We start from the raw sequence: 18,594 nt of genomic DNA, 5'->3' as shown, positions 1-18,594 counted from the left end.
CCCTGCACAGATAACGTACTAGCGGATGCCAAATAAGAAACTGTCTACCAAAACTGTGTATTTTTTGAGGGCGTAGAGGTTCCATGGTGTAATGGTTAGCACTCTGGGCTCTGAATCCAGTGATCTGAGTTCAAATCTCAGTGGAACCTGATTTTAAGCTAGAGTAAAGGTCAAAAAATGCAACCTTTCCACATCTCAGCAAAAGTTGGACTGGTGAGGCCATCTTGCTTCAGGTACAAGTGAGACCGGAGAGGAGTGTCTTGACCTTCACCGGAGTGATCTAAGAATGAAGTACTATTGACAGGGAGCAAAATGGTTTCCACTTTAATCATGGATGCACACTTTGTATTGTGTCTTGTAATCACCATAAAACAAGAAGTTTGACTGAGATTTCAACTCAGGTTCTTGCCGTTAGAGTCTAAAGTGTTCGTCATCAGAGGTATACTCCATCAGAGGTGGCTGTTGGATGGTCGACCAGCTTTGGAAACCCCATCGACCCACAGCTTTCCGACCTCAGATGGGGGCTGTGTCCAACCATTTGTGTGTTAAAAAAACACAAGGGGCTGTGTTAGTGGGGTCAACGGCAATGAATACTGATTCAAGACGGCGTGTTTGCGGAACATATTAATGCACTTAAAGGCTCATTAGATGGCAAAACAAAGCAAATTTAGGTTTTTGTCAGTCAGGATGGCCGAGCGGTCCAAGGCGCTGCGTTCAGGTCGCAGTCTCCGCTTGAGGCGTGGGTTAGAATCCCACTTCTGGCAGCAATTGTTTTTCACTGGTTGCGTTGACTGTAACATGATATTGTGAAAGAAAGCTTAGCAATGCTTTGTATGTCAAGGAGCAGGCATTTGACAAAATACCGCACGACTACTGCAACAGCAGCATTTGTAAGCCTCTACATTATCAACCAATGTAATCTGACCATGTGTTTGTAAACAGTTGGCCTATATTTTGCTGGATTCATTGTTTGTAGGAAGTCTCTCAAAACAATTTCTTTACTTGTCATTTCCCAAATCCTCTGCTGATCTTACTAAAATTCTGAAGTTAGCCTGAAACGGTTTCTGTGTCTTGTTAGCTTCTTTGTCATTGGTAACGTTGTATGCCTTCGATGTCCTATTCCCTGCACAGATAACGTACTAGCGGATGCCAAATAAGAAACTGTCTACCAAAACTGTGTATTTTTTGAGGGCGTAGAGGTTCCATGGTGTAATGGTTAGCACTCTGGGCTCTGAATCCAGTGATCTGAGTTCAAATCTCAGTGGAACCTGATTTTAAGCTAGAGTAAAGGTCAAAAAATGCAACCTTTCCACATCTCAGCAAAAGTTGGACTGGTGAGGCCATCTTGCTTCAGGTACAAGTGAGACCGGAGAGGAGTGTCTTGACCTTCACCGGAGTGATCTAAGAATGAAGTACTATTGACAGGGAGCAAAATGGTTTCCACTTTAATCATGGATGCACACTTTGTATTGTGTCTTGTAATCACCATAAAACAAGAAGTTTGACTGAGATTTCAACTCAGGTTCTTGCCGTTAGAGTCTAAAGTGTTCGTCATCAAGGGACCCGTATACTCCATCAGAGGTGGCTGTTGGATGGTCGACCAGCTTTGGAAACCCCATCGACCCACAGCTTTCCGACGTCAGATGGGGGCTGTGTCCAACCATTTGTGTGTTAAAAAAACACAAGGGGCTGTGTTAGTGGGGTCAACGGCAATGAATACTGATTCAAGACGTCGTGTTTGCGGAACATATTAATGCACTTAAAGGCTCATTAGATGGCAAAACAAAGCAAATTTAGGTTTTTTTCAGTCAGGATGGCCGAGCGGTCCAAGGCGCTGCGTTCAGGTCACAGTCTTCACTGGAGGCGTGGATTCGAATCCCACTTCTGACAGCAATTGTTTTTCACTGGTTGCGTTGACTGTAACATGATATTGTGAAAGAAAGCTTAGCAATGCTTTGTATGTCAAGGAGCAGGCATTTGACAAAATACTGCACGACTACTGCAACAGCAGCATTTGTAAGCCTCTACATTATCAACCAATGTAATCTGACCATGTGTTTGTAAACAGTTGGCCCATATTTTGCTGGATTCATTGTTTGTAGGAAGTCTCTCAAAACAATTTCTTTACTTGTCATTTCCCAAATCCTCTGCTGATCTTACTAAAATTCTGAAGTTAGCCTGAAACGGTTTCTGTGTCTTGTTAGCTTCTTTGTCATTGGTAACGTTGTATGCCTTCTATGTCCTATTCCCTGCACAGATAACATACTAGCGGATGCCAAATAAGAAACGGTCTACCAAAACTGTGTATTTTTTGAGGGCGTAGAGGTTCCATGGTGTAATGGTTAGCACTCTGGACTCTGAATCCAGTGATCTGAGTTCAAATCTCAGTGGAACCTGATTTTAAGCTAGAGTAAAGGTCAAAAAATGCAACCTTTCCACATCTCAGCAAAAGTTGGACTGGTGAGGCCATCTTGCTTCAGGTACAAGTGAGACCGGAGAGGAGTGTCTTGACCTTCACCGGAGTGATCTAAGAATGAAGTACTATTGACAGGGAGCAAAATGGTTTCCACTTTAATCATGGATGCACACTTTGTATTGTGTCTTGTAATCACCATAAAACAAGAAGTTTGACTGAGATTTCAACTCAGGTTCTTGCCGTTAGAGTCTAAAGTGTTCGTCATCAAGGGTCCCGTATACTCCATCAGAGGTGGCTGTTGGATGGTCGACCAGCTTTGGAAACCCCATCGACCCACAGCTTTCCGACGTCAGATGGGGGCTGTGTCCAACCATTTGTGTGTTAAAAAAACACAAGGGGCTGTGTTAGTGGGGTCAACGGCAATGAATACTGATTCAAGACGTCGTGTTTGCGGAACATATTAATGCACTTAAAGGCTCATTAGATGGCAAAACAAAGCAAATTTAGGTTTTTTTCAGTCAGGATGGCCGAGCGGTCCAAGGCGCTGCGTTCAGGTCGCAGTCTCCACTGGAGGCGTGGGTTCGAATCCCACTTCTGACAGCAATTGTTTTTCACTGGTTGCGTTGACTGTAACATGATATTGTGAAAGAAAGCTTAGCAATGCTTTGTATGTCAAGGAGCAGGCATTTGACAAAATACTGCACGACTACTGCAACAGCAGCATTTGTAAGCCTCTACATTATCAACCAATGTAATCTGACCATGTGTTTGTAAACAGTTGGCCCATATTTTGCTGGATTCATTGTTTGTAGGAAGTCTCTCAAAACAATTTCTTTACTTGTCATTTCCCAAATCCTCTGCTGATCTTACTAAAATTCTGAAGTTAGCCTGAAACGGTTTCTGTGTCTTGTTAGCTTCTTTGTCATTGGTAACGTTGTATGCCTTCGATGTCCTATTCCCTGCACAGATAACGTACTAGCGGATGCCAAATAAGAAACTGTCTACCAAAACTGTGTATTTTTTGAGGGCGTAGAGGTTCCATGGTGTAATGGTTAGCACTCTGGGCTCTGAATCCAGTGATCTGAGTTCAAATCTCAGTGGAACCTGATTTTAAGCTAGAGTAAAGGTCAAAAAATGCAACCTTTCCACATCTCAGCAAAAGTTGGACTGGTGAGGCCATCTTGCTTCAGGTACAAGTGAGACCGGAGAGGAGTGTCTTGACCTTCACCGGAGTGATCTAAGAATGAAGTACTATTGACAGGGAGCAAAATGGTTTCCACTTTAATCATGGATGCACACTTTGTATTGTGTCTTGTAATCACCATAAAACAAGAAGTTTGACTGAGATTTCAACTCAGGTTCTTGCCGTTAGAGTCTAAAGTGTTCGTCATCAAGGGACCCGTATACTCCATCAGAGGTGGCTGTTGGATGGTCGACCAGCTTTGGAAACCCCATCGACCCACAGCTTTCCGACGTCAGATGGGGGCTGTGTCCAACCATTTGTGTGTTAAAAAAACACAAGGGGCTGTGTTAGTGGGGTCAACGGCAATGAATACTGATTCAAGACGTCGTGTTTGCGGAACATATTAATGCACTTAAAGGCTCATTAGATGGCAAAACAAAGCAAATTTAGGTTTTTTTCAGTCAGGATGGCCGAGCGGTCCAAGGCGCTGCGTTCAGGTCGCAGTCTTCACTGGAGGCGTGGATTCGAATCCCACTTCTGACAGCAATTGTTTTTCACTGGTTGCGTTGACTGTAACATGATATTGTGAAAGAAAGCTTAGCAATGCTTTGTATGTCAAGGAGCAGGCATTTGACAAAATACTGCACGACTACTGCAACAGCAGCATTTGTAAGCCTCTACATTATCAACCAATGTAATCTGACCATGTGTTTGTAAACAGTTGGCCCATATTTTGCTGGATTCATTGTTTGTAGGAAGTCTCTCAAAACAATTTCTTTACTTGTCATTTCCCAAATCCTCTGCTGATCTTACTAAAATTCTGAAGTTAGCCTGAAACGGTTTCTGTGTCTTGTTAGCTTCTTTGTCATTGGTAACGTTGTATGCCTTCTATGTCCTATTCCCTGCACAGATAACATACTAGCGGATGCCAAATAAGAAACGGTCTACCAAAACTGTGTATTTTTTGAGGGCGTAGAGGTTCCATGGTGTAATGGTTAGCACTCTGGACTCTGAATCCAGTGATCTGAGTTCAAATCTCAGTGGAACCTGATTTTAAGCTAGAGTAAAGGTCAAAAAATGCAACCTTTCCACATCTCAGCAAAAGTTGGACTGGTGAGGCCATCTTGCTTCAGGTACAAGTGAGACCGGAGAGGAGTGTCTTGACCTTCACCGGAGTGATCTAAGAATGAAGTACTATTGACAGGGAGCAAATGGTTTCCACTTTAATCATGGATGCACACTTTGTATTGTGTCTTGTAATCACCATAAAACAAGAAGTTTGACTGAGATTTCAACTCAGGTTCTTGCCGTTAGAGTCTAAAGTGTTCGTCATCAAGGGTCCCGTATACTCCATCAGAGGTGGCTGTTGGATGGTCGACCAGCTTTGGAAACCCCATCGACCCACAGCTTTCCGACGTCAGATGGGGGCTGTGTCCAACCATTTGTGTGTTAAAAAAACACAAGGGGCTGTGTTAGTGGGGTCAACGGCAATGAATACTGATTCAAGACGTCGTGTTTGCGGAACATATTAATGCACTTAAAGGCTCATTAGATGGCAAAACAAAGCAAATTTAGGTTTTTTTCAGTCAGGATGGCCGAGCGGTCCAAGGCGCTGCGTTCAGGTCGCAGTCTCCACTGGAGGCGTGGGTTCGAATCCCACTTCTGACAGCAATTGTTTTTCACTGGTTGCGTTGACTGTAACATGATATTGTGAAAGAAAGCTTAGCAATGCTTTGTATGTCAAGGAGCAGGCATTTGACAAAATACTGCACGACTACTGCAACAGCAGCATTTGTAAGCCTCTACATTATCAACCAATGTAATCTGACCATGTGTTTGTAAACAGTTGGCCCATATTTTGCTGGATTCATTGTTTGTAGGAAGTCTCTCAAAACAATTTCTTTACTTGTCATTTCCCAAATCCTCTGCTGATCTTACTAAAATTCTGAAGTTAGCCTGAAACGGTTTCTGTGTCTTGTTAGCTTCTTTGTCATTGGTAACGTTGTATGCCTTCGATGTCCTATTCCCTGCACAGATAACGTACTAGCGGATGCCAAATAAGAAACTGTCTACCAAAACTGTGTATTTTTTGAGGGCGTAGAGGTTCCATGGTGTAATGGTTAGCACTCTGGGCTCTGAATCCAGTGATCTGAGTTCAAATCTCAGTGGAACCTGATTTTAAGCTAGAGTAAAGGTCAACAAATGCAACCTTTCCACATCTCAGCAAAAGTTGGACTGGTGAGGCCATCTTGCTTCAGGTACAAGTGAGACCGGAGAGGAGTGTCTTGACCTTCACCGGAGTGATCTAAGAATGAAGTACTATTGACAGGGAGCAAAATGGTTTCCACTTTAATCATGGATGCACACTTTGTATTGTGTCTTGTAATCACCATAAAACAAGAAGTTTGACTGAGATTTCAACTCAGGTTCTTGCCGTTAGAGTCTAAAGTGTTCGTCATCAAGGGACCCGTATACTCCATCAGAGGTGGCTGTTGGATGGTCGACCAGCTTTGGAAACCCCATCGACCCACAGCTTTCCGACGTCAGATGGGGGCTGTGTCCAACCATTTGTGTGTTAAAAAAACACAAGGGGCTGTGTTAGTGGGGTCAACGGCAATGAATACTGATTCAAGACGTCGTGTTTGCGGAACATATTAATGCACTTAAAGGCTCATTAGATGGCAAAACAAAGCAAATTTAGGTTTTTTTCAGTCAGGATGGCCGAGCGGTCCAAGGCGCTGCGTTCAGGTCGCAGTCTCCACTGGAGGCGTGGGTTCGAATCCCACTTCTGACAGCAATTGTTTTTCACTGGTTGCGTTGACTGTAACATGATATTGTGAAAGAAAGCTTAGCAATGCTTTGTATGTCAAGGAGCAGGCATTTGACAAAATACTGCACGACTACTGCAACAGCAGCATTTGTAAGCCTCTACATTATCAACCAATGTAATCTGACCATGTGTTTGTAAACAGTTGGCCCATATTTTGCTGGATTCATTGTTTGTAGGAAGTCTCTCAAAACAATTTCTTTACTTGTCATTTCCCAAATCCTCTGCTGATCTTACTAAAATTCTGAAGTTAGCCTGAAACGGTTTCTGTGTCTTGTTAGCTTCTTTGTCATTGGTAACGTTGTATGCCTTCTATGTCCTATTCCCTGCACAGATAACATACTAGCGGATGCCAAATAAGAAACGGTCTACCAAAACTGTGTATTTTTTGAGGGCGTAGAGGTTCCATGGTGTAATGGTTAGCACTCTGGACTCTGAATCCAGTGATCTGAGTTCAAATCTCAGTGGAACCTGATTTTAAGCTAGAGTAAAGGTCAAAAAATGCAACCTTTCCACATCTCAGCAAAAGTTGGACTGGTGAGGCCATCTTGCTTCAGGTACAAGTGAGACCGGAGAGGAGTGTCTTGACCTTCACCGGAGTGATCTAAGAATGAAGTACTATTGACAGGGAGCAAAATGGTTTCCACTTTAATCATGGATGCACACTTTGTATTGTGTCTTGTAATCACCATAAAACAAGAAGTTTGACTGAGATTTCAACTCAGGTTCTTGCCGTTAGAGTCTAAAGTGTTCGTCATCAAGGGTCCCGTATACTCCATCAGAGGTGGCTGTTGGATGGTCGACCAGCTTTGGAAACCCCATCGACCCACAGCTTTCCGACGTCAGATGGGGGCTGTGTCCAACCATTTGTGTGTTAAAAAAACACAAGGGGCTGTGTTAGTGGGGTCAACGGCAATGAATACTGATTCAAGACGTCGTGTTTGCGGAACATATTAATGCACTTAAAGGCTCATTAGATGGCAAAACAAAGCAAATTTAGGTTTTTTTCAGTCAGGATGGCCGAGCGGTCCAAGGCGCTGCGTTCAGGTCGCAGTCTCCACTGGAGGCGTGGGTTCGAATCCCACTTCTGACAGCAATTGTTTTTCACTGGTTGCGTTGACTGTAACATGATATTGTGAAAGAAAGCTTAGCAATGCTTTGTATGTCAAGGAGCAGGCATTTGACAAAATACTGCACGACTACTGCAACAGCAGCATTTGTAAGCCTCTACATTATCAACCAATGTAATCTGACCATGTGTTTGTAAACAGTTGGCCCATATTTTGCTGGATTCATTGTTTGTAGGAAGTCTCTCAAAACAATTTCTTTACTTGTCATTTCCCAAATCCTCTGCTGATCTTACTAAAATTCTGAAGTTAGCCTGAAACGGTTTCTGTGTCTTGTTAGCTTCTTTGTCATTGGTAACGTTGTATGCCTTCGATGTCCTATTCCCTGCACAGATAACGTACTAGCGGATGCCAAATAAGAAACTGTCTACCAAAACTGTGTATTTTTTGAGGGCGTAGAGGTTCCATGGTGTAATGGTTAGCACTCTGGGCTCTGAATCCAGTGATCTGAGTTCAAATCTCAGTGGAACCTGATTTTAAGCTAGAGTAAAGGTCAACAAATGCAACCTTTCCACATCTCAGCAAAAGTTGGACTGGTGAGGCCATCTTGCTTCAGGTACAAGTGAGACCGGAGAGGAGTGTCTTGACCTTCACCGGAGTGATCTAAGAATGAAGTACTATTGACAGGGAGCAAAATGGTTTCCACTTTAATCATGGATGCACACTTTGTATTGTGTCTTGTAATCACCATAAAACAAGAAGTTTGACTGAGATTTCAACTCAGGTTCTTGCCGTTAGAGTCTAAAGTGTTCGTCATCAAGGGACCCGTATACTCCATCAGAGGTCGACCAGCTTTGGAAACCCCATCGACCCACAGCTTTCCGACGTCAGATGGGGGCTGTGTCCAACCATTTGTGTGTTAAAAAAACACAAGGGGCTGTGTTAGTGGGGTCAACGGCAATGAATACTGATTCAAGACGTCGTGTTTGCGGAACATATTAATGCACTTAAAGGCTCATTAGATGGCAAAACAAAGCAAATTTAGGTTATTGTCAGTCAGGATGGCCGAGCGGTCCAAGGCGCTGCGTTCAGGTCGCAGTCTCCACTGGAGGCGTGGGTTAGAATCCCACTTCTGGCAGCAATTGTTTTTCACTGGTTGCGTTGACTGTAACATGATATTGTGAAAGAAAGCTTAGCAATGCTTTGTATGTCAAGGAGCAGGCATTTGACAAAATACCGCACGACTACTGCAACAGCAGCATTTGTAAGCCTCTACATTATCAACCAATGTAATCTAACCATGTGTTTGTAAACAGTTGGCCTATATTTTGCTGGATTCATTGTTTGTAGGAAGTCTCTCAAAACAATTTCTTTACTTGTCATTTCCCAAATCCTCTGCTGATCTTACTAAAATTCTGAAGTTAGCCTGAAACGGTTTCTGTGTCTTGTTAGCTTCTTTGTCATTGGTAACGTTGTATGCCTTCGATGTCCTATTCCCTGCACAGATAACGTACTAGCGGATGCCAAATAAGAAACTGTCTACCAAAACTGTGTATTTTTTGAGGTTGTAGAGGTTCCATGGTGTAATGGTTAGCACTCTGGACTCTGAATCCAGTGATCTGAGTTCAAATCTCAGTGGAACCTGATTTTAAGCTAGAGTAAAGGTCAAAAAATGCAACCTTTCCACATCTCAGCAAAAGTTGGACTGGTGAGGCCATCTTGCTTCAGGTACAAGTGAGACCGGAGAGGAGTGTCTTGACCTTCACTGGAGTGATCTAAGAATGAAGTACTATTGACAGGGAGCAAAATGGTTTCCACTTAAATCATGGATGCACACTTTGTATTGTGTCTTGTAATCCCCATAAAAAAAGAAGTTTGACTGAGATTTCAACTCAGGTTCTTGCCGTTAGAGTCTAAAGTGTTCGTCATCAAGGGACCCGTATACTCCATCAGAGGTCGACCAGCTTTGGAAACCCCATCGACCCACAGCTTTCCGACGTCAGATGGGGGCTGTGTCCAACCATTTGTGTGTTAAAAAAACACAAGGGGCTGTGTTAGTGGGGTCAACGGCAATGAATACTGATTCAAGACGTCGTGTTTGCGGAACATATTAATGCACTTAAAGGCTCATTAGATGGCAAAACAAAGCAAATTTAGGTTATTGTCAGTCAGGATGGCCGAGCGGTCCAAGGCGCTGCGTTCAGGTCACAGTCTCCACTGGAGGCGTGGGTTAGAATCCCACTTCTGGCAGCAATTGTTTTTCACTGGTTGCGTTGACTGTAACATGATATTGTGAAAGAAAGCTTAGCAATGCTTTGTATGTCAAGGAGCAGGCATTTGACAAAATACCGCACGACTACTGCAACAGCAGCATTTGTAAGCCTCTACATTATCAACCAATGTAATCTAACCATGTGTTTGTAAACAGTTGGCCTATATTTTGCTGGATTCATTGTTTGAAAATTTTTTGAAACTGAGAGCTACTTCAAGGGTACCGAGTAGTACGAAGGGCTACTGATTTGATACAAACTTCCTGAATAACAAAGTTGCACAGATCACCTTAATAATAATACTGTATGTGAAGAGAGAGTTTGATCACATGTCAACATTTGAAAGTCAGAGGTATCACATCTCTGATATTTTTGTATCATCACATGATCAAAGCCGGTTACTTTTGCACATAGCGCCTGCTGGTGAATGATCCAGTGGTGATGTAGACATTTTGCGAAGTCTGGGTCACCTTTGCATTGCGCAATGAAGCCTGCATGCCGGCCCGTCATCACGGGAGCCTCGTCTGTTATCACCGACACCAGCTTTTCCAATGGTACCATTGTCTCCACGAAGAAACCAGTAAAAAGTCTCGTCTATAGCAGAGCGGGGGATCCAACCCTCCGAGGCGCGCGAGCGTCTTCGGGCGCCCGCGTTCAAACCTCTAGTCTGGGCCTTTTCGGTCGGATTGCGTTGCCTCGCCTCTACCCCCGCCACCCCTGAGTTGTTGCCCCGCGGCCTGTTCCGAGGATTTACAGACCTGACGACGGGGTGCGCTCGCTGCGCGCGTCTGGCGCCAACGGGAAGCGCCCGCCATTCGGAACCTGAAAACCTAGTGCGGCGGCCTCGTCCTGGCTGTCCGCCGTGCGCCTCTGGGTACCCAACTCTCTTATGACAAGAAATATTGTCATTTTAAAATCTACACTAATGCAAGCGTTTTTGATTAAAAAAGAACAGCAACTACAATTTTAGACGGAGCTCCAATGGTGACTAGTGCTATTTTTAGAACATGTCTCGCGGGCGACTCACGTGGTCCCTGCGGGCGACAGGTGCCCGCGGGCACCGTGTTGGCTACCTCTGGTCTATGGTCACATAGCCTACTAGCAAAACGGCATTCCCATCAGCCTCAGCTGTACTTTGAGTTTAGTGCTAGTTAGCAAATGTTAGCATGCTACACGTTAGATTAAGATGCTAAACATGACAATGGTGTTGTCTAGTTCAGGGGTCTTCAACATTTTTTAGGCCAAGGACCCCCAAACTGATAGAGAGATGGAGCAGGGACCCCGACTATATATATTGTATAAAATTGTGTTTTATATTAAACTGGTTCTAGTGTCATGTATAAACATACTTCTTTATTGTGCATTCAATACTAAGCTATTCAAATAATACACAGGTTCATATATCCATGTTTTTATTTTAAACATGTGCAAGGTACAGTGAGTAGGGAGGCCGTGCCACTGCCATTTATAAACATACCTTGTCAGCTGATACCAAAGCCAATATCAACATTGTCTGTGAATTGCATGATAATCATGCATACAAGCTATTCAAATTGATGTTTTCATTTTAAACATAAATGTGGAAATGAAAATGAGTGATGGCCTATTAGTGCCACTGCCATGCATAAAGATATCTTGCATACAATACTGAACTATTAAAAATAATGGACAGATTCATGTTTGAAAAAAAAAAAAAAATTGTCTTAAGTATATTAATCTGTTCCACCAACACGACGTCTTGAATCAGTATTCATTGCCGTTGACCCCACTAACACAGTCCCTTGTGTTTTTTAACACACAAATGGTTGGACACAGCCCCCATCTGACAGCTGTGTGTGGATGGGGTTTCCAAAGCTGTTCGACCATCCAACAAGCACCTCTGATGGAATATACGGGTCCCTTGATGACAAACACTTTAGACTCTAACGGCAAGAACCTGAGTTGAAATCTCAGTCAAACTTCTTTTTTTATGGTGATTACAAGACATAACACAAAGTGTGCATCCATGATTTAAGTGGAAACCATTTTGCTCCCCTGTCAATAGTACTTCATTCTTAGAACACTCCGGTGAAGGTCAAGACACTCCTCTCCGGTCTCACTTGTAGCTGAAGCAAGATGGCCACACCAGTCCAACTTTTGCTGAGATGTGGAAAGGTTGCATTTTTTGACCTTTACTCTAGCTTAAAATCAGGGTCCACTGAGATTTGAACTCAGATCACTGGATTCAGACTCCAGAGTGCTAACCATTACACCATGCTAACCTCTATGCCAGGGGTCTCAAACTCATTTTCACTCTGGATCAGCATCAGCATCACGGTCGCCCTCAAAGGGCCGGTTGTAAATGTAACTTCTCCTAACATATTGTTAAATAACTCTCTCTGCATTTCATTATTGTTTATTCAAGTGTAAAAATATTGTACATGCAGTTATATTTTACTATATTGATCCCTCTGCATTTGACCCATCCCTGAATATAGGGAGCGGTGGGCTGCTAATGACAGGCACCCGGGGAGCCTGGGGTTCAGTGTATTGCTCAGGTACACTTCGACACATCCCAGTCGAGGATCGAACCGTTGACCTTCCGGTTCCCAGACAACCCTCTTAACCCAGTGAGCCACAGTTAAGAGTTGCTTCTTTGACTTTCTATCTCATAATTTCGACTATGGGGATATTTTTATTATCAAGTCTAACTTTTAATTATTATTATTATTTTTTGTTTTTGTTTTTGTTTTTTTGCTGGCGGATTCGGCCCACCATGATGTGTCTGTGTTCCACACTTTCAGTTGTACATTCTCTAACATTTCACATGACTACTATAACATAATTTTCCCACTACAACAGTCTTTTATTTGGCATCCGCTAGTATGTTATCTGTGCAGGGAATAGGACATAGAAGGCATACAACGTTACCAATGACAAAGAAGCTAACAAGACACAGAAACCGCTTCAGGCTAACTTAAGAATTTAAGTAAGATCAGCAGAGTGTTTGGGAAATGACAAGTCAAGACATTGTTTTGAAAAACTTCCTACAAACAATGAATCCAGCAACATATAGGCCAACTGTAAACAAACACATGGTAAGATTACACTGGATGATAATGTAGAGCAGGGGTGTCAAACTCAAGGCCCGCGGGCCGAATCCGGCCTGCCACATCATTTCGAAATGGAAATGTATTGTGAGTACTTTGAAGACTACTTTAAACGTGACTTTAAAACAGATGAAATACTTCACGTGGGATTGTGCAAACGCACCCTTGAAAGGATTTTAAGCATTAAACAAAGTTATTGTAGTAACTTGTGTTTGATATTTGTCTTTGATATTTTCTTTAATAGTTTGATCTTTGATAGAGTAATGTGGGTTTCTTAAACCTAAATTAAAAGGATTTAAGTTACAATAACAGAAATGTGCTGAAATATATTTTTACAATCATATAACTGCATGTACAATATGTTGACACTTGAATAAACAATAATCAAATGCAGAGACAGTTATTTACCAATATGTTAGGAGAAGTTACATTTATACAGTCTTACATTCACAACCGGCCCTTTGAGGGAAACCATGACGCTGATGTGGCCCAGAGTGAAAATGAGTTTGACACCCCTGATCTAGGTTATTCAAAGTGAGAAGAGGATATTTGTGAACCAGTTGTGTCCTTTTACCTGGAGGCAGATTTCATCATGTCATCCTTGCAGTAGTGGTAACATCCTCCAAATACATACAACTTTCCCACCATTGCTGCTACTCCATGCCTGATATTTGGCTTGTCTGGCATCTCATCCAGCCTCCTCCACTCAATCTTCTTCACCAAACCTATACCACTGTGTAAGGAGTTTGCAAGCCACAGTTCCCTGCTTGGTATGCGCTGTCCCACATCTGGGTTCAGCTGGCCTCCTCCGACCACAACCAGGACGTCTTTGGGACGTCGGACCCGGCACTGATCCTGGGTTTCTGGAAGGCTGAAACCAAATTCCTTGAGCGCTGAACCATAGAGTTACACCTCTTTGTTTCCGTAGCTCTCCATGCGTAGGTTAATGGCCCTGACCTCTCGAAAGGTCATGAGGGGGAACCGGGTCATCAGTACACCAGCCTGGCCCAACCTCTCCTCAGGATCATCAGGATTATCCAGACTAAACTGCACTGTGTTATTAGATTATTGGCCTGTTTGTATCACATCGTTATTTGACTGAAGTGTCACACGAAGTGTTACGTGCACTTTCTTTTTTATTACACACAATTATGAATGAATGAATGATTTTGCTCTTGATCATCTCTTTCAGGCATTTCTCTGCTGCATTATGTCTCTAGTCTTGTTCTGTCAAACCGTGCGCATTGGCTTCCATTAAAAGTGCACTATACGGGGTTCAGAATGGGATTTTATTGTTTGAGCACCGCATGACATAATTATGTTGAAACCACAGACCCCTATCCATTTCTTGCTCAACAGGGCTAATTTTGTGGGCAGGTATTTTTATACAGAATCTGCATTTACCTTGGAAAAAGAATCCTTAAAGATGGTTTTCCTTTTTGCGTTGCGTGGCTGTTGATATTTGAACCCAGCACAAGTTTCGATTGAGTTACATTACATGTCAGAATAGTAAGAGAAGTCTACACATGGCAGAAAATCAAAGAGAGAAGTTTGGTGGTTTAAGTGGTGAGGGACATTCCCTAGATGTAAGAAAGCTCTTGTTGCACCCTCGTCACAAACAGACAGTGACGAGTGAGACTCATGCAAAACAAAGCTAATTATTAACTTAACTTAAAGGTAACATAAATGGCAAGCTTAAACTAACAGTGGTGTGTGAAATCAGTCATTTCAGCAGTGCAGGTGACTGCATGAGTGGAACGTGTGTAATGTTGTATAGCGTCGAAACAAACCACGATGTCAACCAAAAAACATATGAGTGTCTCAGGCAGGAGACAGGGACCTACTGAGACTAAAGTGGGTTTTTTAAAGGGTGCACTGGCACAAAGGGCCCATGTGTTGCCAGTGTTGCTGATGAGCTCAGGTGTTTCCACTCTGCTGATGACCCTTTTCCACGCCCACCTCTAAAAAGGTAAAAGGAAGCTGCCACAGGAGAGTGGCACAGGAATCCTAACTTTGCAGACTGGTCAAGTAAAGAACCTTAACTTATCTCTGAAGATGGTCACCATGCTGGTTTTTCTTCTGGCTTTTGTTGGAGCGGCATCTTCAGAACTCCCCCACAGGTGTGACCTGGAGCAAGGACAAGAAATGCCGACTCTTTGCTCAAATTACAAAAACATTTTACACCTCGAAGATGTTCAGACAAAACTTGAAGAGAACCAAATGCTGCTGCGAGAGAGGATTGACGCTATGGAAGGTAGAACCAGACTGCAGCTTGATTCTGCAAGCGGCAACATTAGTGCGCTTGAAAGGTTAGTGACAAATGTTTCAAACGCACAAAAGGACCTAGAAAGGATGGCGTCACAAACTGAGATGGAGTTGAGAGATGCAAAGACAAAGCTGGAGGAACAGGAAGTTGACATTGCCAGCCTGAAGAGAGAAGTTGGAGAACTGGTCAAACACGGGGAGAGAGTCGGGGGAAACATCAGTGAGATTGAGGAGAGACTTGATGCAACTGAGAGGCAGCTAAGGGAGAGAAAAGAGAAACTTGAAAATCTGGAGTCAGAAACTGGGGCTGCGTTCAATGCCACACAGAAACTGCTGACTCTATACAAGAAGGAACTCTCCCACCTTAACTCGACGGCCCGGGAGCTTGAAGTCAAAGTTGAAGCCCTACTGAATGCCACGGAAATACAAAATGACAGCGGAGGTAAGTTTTTAAGTCTGTATTAGCTTAAAAAAAGAGAAATTTTAATAAATGTTTTCATGAATTGACTGCAAAAATGTCCTTTTCATAATGACTCGAGCTTTCAGCTCAAAACTGAATGATCAAAAGGCTGAAGTTGATTGATTCAGGAATGTTGATGAACTGCAGTGGACCAGCAGAAGGCTGACATTGATGGTCTCAAGAGCGATGAGATAGTCCAATCCCTTAATAAAAGCAACTTGTACCCTGAAAATAGATAAATACTGAGCTGCTGCTTTTTCATAAATGTGGAATGTAAAATTGTATGTTTAAAGTAACATTACTTTTTTATTTTTTTTTCTGCAGAACTCAGAACTGAAGAAAGTGAACTCTCATTAGAGGTGATGCGCCTTAAAGTCGAAGGTAAGGGAAAGTATAGTAAGAAATAGTTCAAGATGCTAAACACACACAACTGAATTTAACAATGTTTGCATTTCTTTCATCAGTCAATGCCAAGGTGGCCTTTTCTGCAACTATAATCGAATCCAACGATACGTTCACTGGACCCAGCATCAACAGCACCAACACTATTCTCATCTATAACCGAGTCTTCACGAACGTTGGCTTTGCTTACAACTGTAAAACGGGTATGTTCTAGATGCATAACCTTCAGTAAACTGACCAATGATTAACAGATCTGAAAGTATGCGTCTTTAATAAAATGGAATGCATCCTCCATATTATTGGATATCATCTGGGAAACATTGCAAAGTCTTCCTTCCACGGCCTCTGAAGCTTTTCCACAAGTTGCCTATAAGTCCATCGAGCTTTAGGATGTGTTGGTGATTTTGTTACTTTTAGAATAAAGGTGGCTAATTGTTTTCCCCAGTTTGTAATCTTTATGCTAAGCTAACCAGCTGCATGGCTTTATCTTAATTTTTAACATGCAGACATAAGAGTGGTATCGATCTTATCGTCTAACTGAGAAGATGATGTTTATTTGTGTTTCCGTTGAGTAGAAAAATGTATTAAGAAGTAAGGACAAATGTTTTTCTAACTTCTTGATGTCATTGCATTCTTCTCTTCAACAGGCATCTTCACTGCTCGACTGAAAGGCGTTTACCACTTTTCATTCATGACTTTCGGCTACAACGGTCACACTTCAGGAGCCATCCTGGTGAAGAACAGGCATTACCAAGTGAGCACCTGGGAATTCACCGGCTCAGATAACAGTGACACCACTAGCAACACGGTAATCCTTGAGCTGAATGTCGGAGAGACCGTCAATGTCATCCTGTGGAAGGGTGGAAAAATACATACAAGTGTCTTCAGTGGGTTCCTCATCTTTCCAACATTGTAGATTTTAGAATGAGATGCCACGTTTGTTTATTCAAGGACACATGTCTCAATCTGTTCTTCTTCCTTTCAGCAATTTCTCATGTAAAGTTTAAACATTTTGGAGGATTGTGGAAATGTCAAAATAAAAGAAATGAAACAAATGTTTTAAAACAGTTTTTGGCTTCCTGTGCATCAAACGCCTCACTAGTTAAAGATGTTTTTAAAACCCGAGATCAACATATGAACATTGGGTTGTACATCTCGACGCTGTCTAGGTTGGCGTTGATCTCCACCAATGCCATCGTGCGTCACCACTGAGAAGTTTCTTCTAAACTCCTGCATGTCAGCGAGCCTTTTCCAGCTCTCCTGCACGGGGTCATAACTATAGCATGTGTGCGACGAAAGAAAAAAGGTAAAGATGGAAATGTTCAGACCCCGGCTGTGCATCTGTGGGACAATCTAGGTCAGGGGTGGCAAACTCGAGGCCCGCGGGCCGAATCTGGCCCGCCACGTCATTTTATGTGGCCCGCAAAAAAAGTTACTTGATAAGATTCCCATAGTCGAAATGATGAGCTACTTAAACACAACAGTCATAGAAGCAGCTCTTTGGCTGGTTACTGTACAGTTGAAATGGAAATGTATTGTGAGTATATTGAAGACTACTTTAAACGTGACTTTAAAACGGATGAAATACTTCACGTGGGATTGTGCAAATGCACCCTTGAAAGGATTTTAAGCTTTGAACAAAGTTATTAAAATAACTGTTTGATATTTTCTTTAAAAGTTTGATAACGTAATGTGGGTTTCTTAACCCTAAATTAAAAGGATTTAAGTTACAACAGAAATGTGCTGAAATATATTTTATATTTAACTGCATGTACAATATTTTAACACTTGAATAATCAAATGCAGTTATTTACCAATATGTTAGGAGTAGTTACATTTACAGTCTTACATTTACAACCGGCCCTTTGAGGGAAACCATGATGCTGATGTGGCCCAGAGTGAAGATGAGTTTGAGACCCCTGCTCTAGAGACCCAAGATCAAAATCCGAGTTAATGGTCACTGTTCTGAATCTTTCAAGGTGGAGAGGGGCATGAGACAGGGGGATTCACTGTCACCCATCCTCTTTATGCTTAGTATTGAACCTCGAGCAGAAGCTATACGCCAAGATATACAAATTCAAGGAATAGTTGATGAAGGTGGAACAGCCCATAAAACAGCTCTGTTTGCAGATGACATTTTGCTTTCAACACTTTACTGCTAAAGCCTAATTTTCACCTTTTTTAAGTTGACGTTTCAGGCTAAGAATAGCACTTCAAGAAAGTGCTTCAAAACAACAGATTTACCAATCCAAAGTTGATTTCATGAATACCTGATGTTTTCACCACTTTACCGTCCAAAGCTGCATTTTCCTCTTTTAGGCTCACAAAAGATTTTTATAGCCCAAAAGTCGATTTTCTGAAGAAAAAAAAAAACAGTTCACATGACATTCTTCCAGAAAGTGCTTCAGAACTAAATATGTATTCAATGTTGATTTCATTGATACCTGATGTTTTTACAAATTTACTGCCCAAAGCTGAATTTTCATATTTTAGGGTCCTAGTTTCAGGCTGACAATAGCCCACATGTGGCTTTTGTGAAAGAAAACAGAGTTTACATTATGTTCTTCAAGAAAGTGCTTCAGAACAATATATTTACCAGTATATGATATGACCTT

The 18,594-nt window shown here is 42.4% G+C and overlaps 1 protein-coding gene and 13 non-coding genes across 14 annotated transcripts; all 14 read left to right on the top strand.

Annotated features, from left to right (window-relative positions):
• Window positions 1–77: 77 nt before the first annotated feature.
• On the top strand, window positions 78–149 carry trnaq-cug (transfer RNA glutamine (anticodon CUG)). The gene has a single exon. It is a non-coding gene; the product is annotated as a tRNA-Gln (tRNA).
• Window positions 150–1,198: 1,049 nt separating this feature from the next.
• On the top strand, window positions 1,199–1,270 carry trnaq-cug (transfer RNA glutamine (anticodon CUG)). The gene has a single exon. It is a non-coding gene; the product is annotated as a tRNA-Gln (tRNA).
• Window positions 1,271–2,324: 1,054 nt separating this feature from the next.
• trnaq-cug (transfer RNA glutamine (anticodon CUG)) lies at window positions 2,325–2,396 on the top strand. The gene has a single exon. It is a non-coding gene; the product is annotated as a tRNA-Gln (tRNA).
• Window positions 2,397–2,933: 537 nt separating this feature from the next.
• On the top strand, window positions 2,934–3,016 carry trnal-cag (transfer RNA leucine (anticodon CAG)). Its single transcript has one exon. It is a non-coding gene; the product is annotated as a tRNA-Leu (tRNA).
• Window positions 3,017–3,450: 434 nt separating this feature from the next.
• On the top strand, window positions 3,451–3,522 carry trnaq-cug (transfer RNA glutamine (anticodon CUG)). The gene has a single exon. It is a non-coding gene; the product is annotated as a tRNA-Gln (tRNA).
• Window positions 3,523–4,576: 1,054 nt separating this feature from the next.
• Window positions 4,577–4,648, top strand: trnaq-cug (transfer RNA glutamine (anticodon CUG)). Its single transcript has one exon. It is a non-coding gene; the product is annotated as a tRNA-Gln (tRNA).
• Window positions 4,649–5,184: 536 nt separating this feature from the next.
• On the top strand, window positions 5,185–5,267 carry trnal-cag (transfer RNA leucine (anticodon CAG)). The gene has a single exon. It is a non-coding gene; the product is annotated as a tRNA-Leu (tRNA).
• Window positions 5,268–5,701: 434 nt separating this feature from the next.
• On the top strand, window positions 5,702–5,773 carry trnaq-cug (transfer RNA glutamine (anticodon CUG)). Its single transcript has one exon. It is a non-coding gene; the product is annotated as a tRNA-Gln (tRNA).
• A 537-nt stretch (window positions 5,774–6,310) lies between these two features.
• Window positions 6,311–6,393, top strand: trnal-cag (transfer RNA leucine (anticodon CAG)). The gene has a single exon. It is a non-coding gene; the product is annotated as a tRNA-Leu (tRNA).
• Window positions 6,394–6,827: 434 nt separating this feature from the next.
• trnaq-cug (transfer RNA glutamine (anticodon CUG)) lies at window positions 6,828–6,899 on the top strand. Its single transcript has one exon. It is a non-coding gene; the product is annotated as a tRNA-Gln (tRNA).
• A 537-nt stretch (window positions 6,900–7,436) lies between these two features.
• trnal-cag (transfer RNA leucine (anticodon CAG)) lies at window positions 7,437–7,519 on the top strand. Its single transcript has one exon. It is a non-coding gene; the product is annotated as a tRNA-Leu (tRNA).
• Window positions 7,520–7,953: 434 nt separating this feature from the next.
• Window positions 7,954–8,025, top strand: trnaq-cug (transfer RNA glutamine (anticodon CUG)). The gene has a single exon. It is a non-coding gene; the product is annotated as a tRNA-Gln (tRNA).
• Window positions 8,026–9,065: 1,040 nt separating this feature from the next.
• On the top strand, window positions 9,066–9,137 carry trnaq-cug (transfer RNA glutamine (anticodon CUG)). Its single transcript has one exon. It is a non-coding gene; the product is annotated as a tRNA-Gln (tRNA).
• Window positions 9,138–14,907: 5,770 nt separating this feature from the next.
• On the top strand, window positions 14,908–16,895 carry LOC142957662 (uncharacterized). Its single transcript, XM_076099614.1, has 4 exons — window positions 14,908–15,559; window positions 15,902–15,958; window positions 16,042–16,182; window positions 16,627–16,895. Exons 1-4 carry the CDS (start codon window positions 14,908–14,910, stop codon window positions 16,893–16,895), a joined length of 1,119 nt encoding a protein of 372 aa, XP_075955729.1.
• Window positions 16,896–18,594: the final 1,699 nt, after the last annotated feature.

This window comes from Anarhichas minor, unplaced genomic scaffold, assembly GCF_050575085.1.
Source record: "Anarhichas minor isolate MPS153535 unplaced genomic scaffold, ASM5057508v1 ptg000025l, whole genome shotgun sequence".
NCBI classification, from domain to species: Eukaryota; Metazoa; Chordata; class Actinopteri; order Perciformes; family Anarhichadidae; genus Anarhichas; species Anarhichas minor.
Note: the sequence above shows the minus strand (reverse complement) of the source record. Positions and strands in the feature narration are given on the sequence as shown.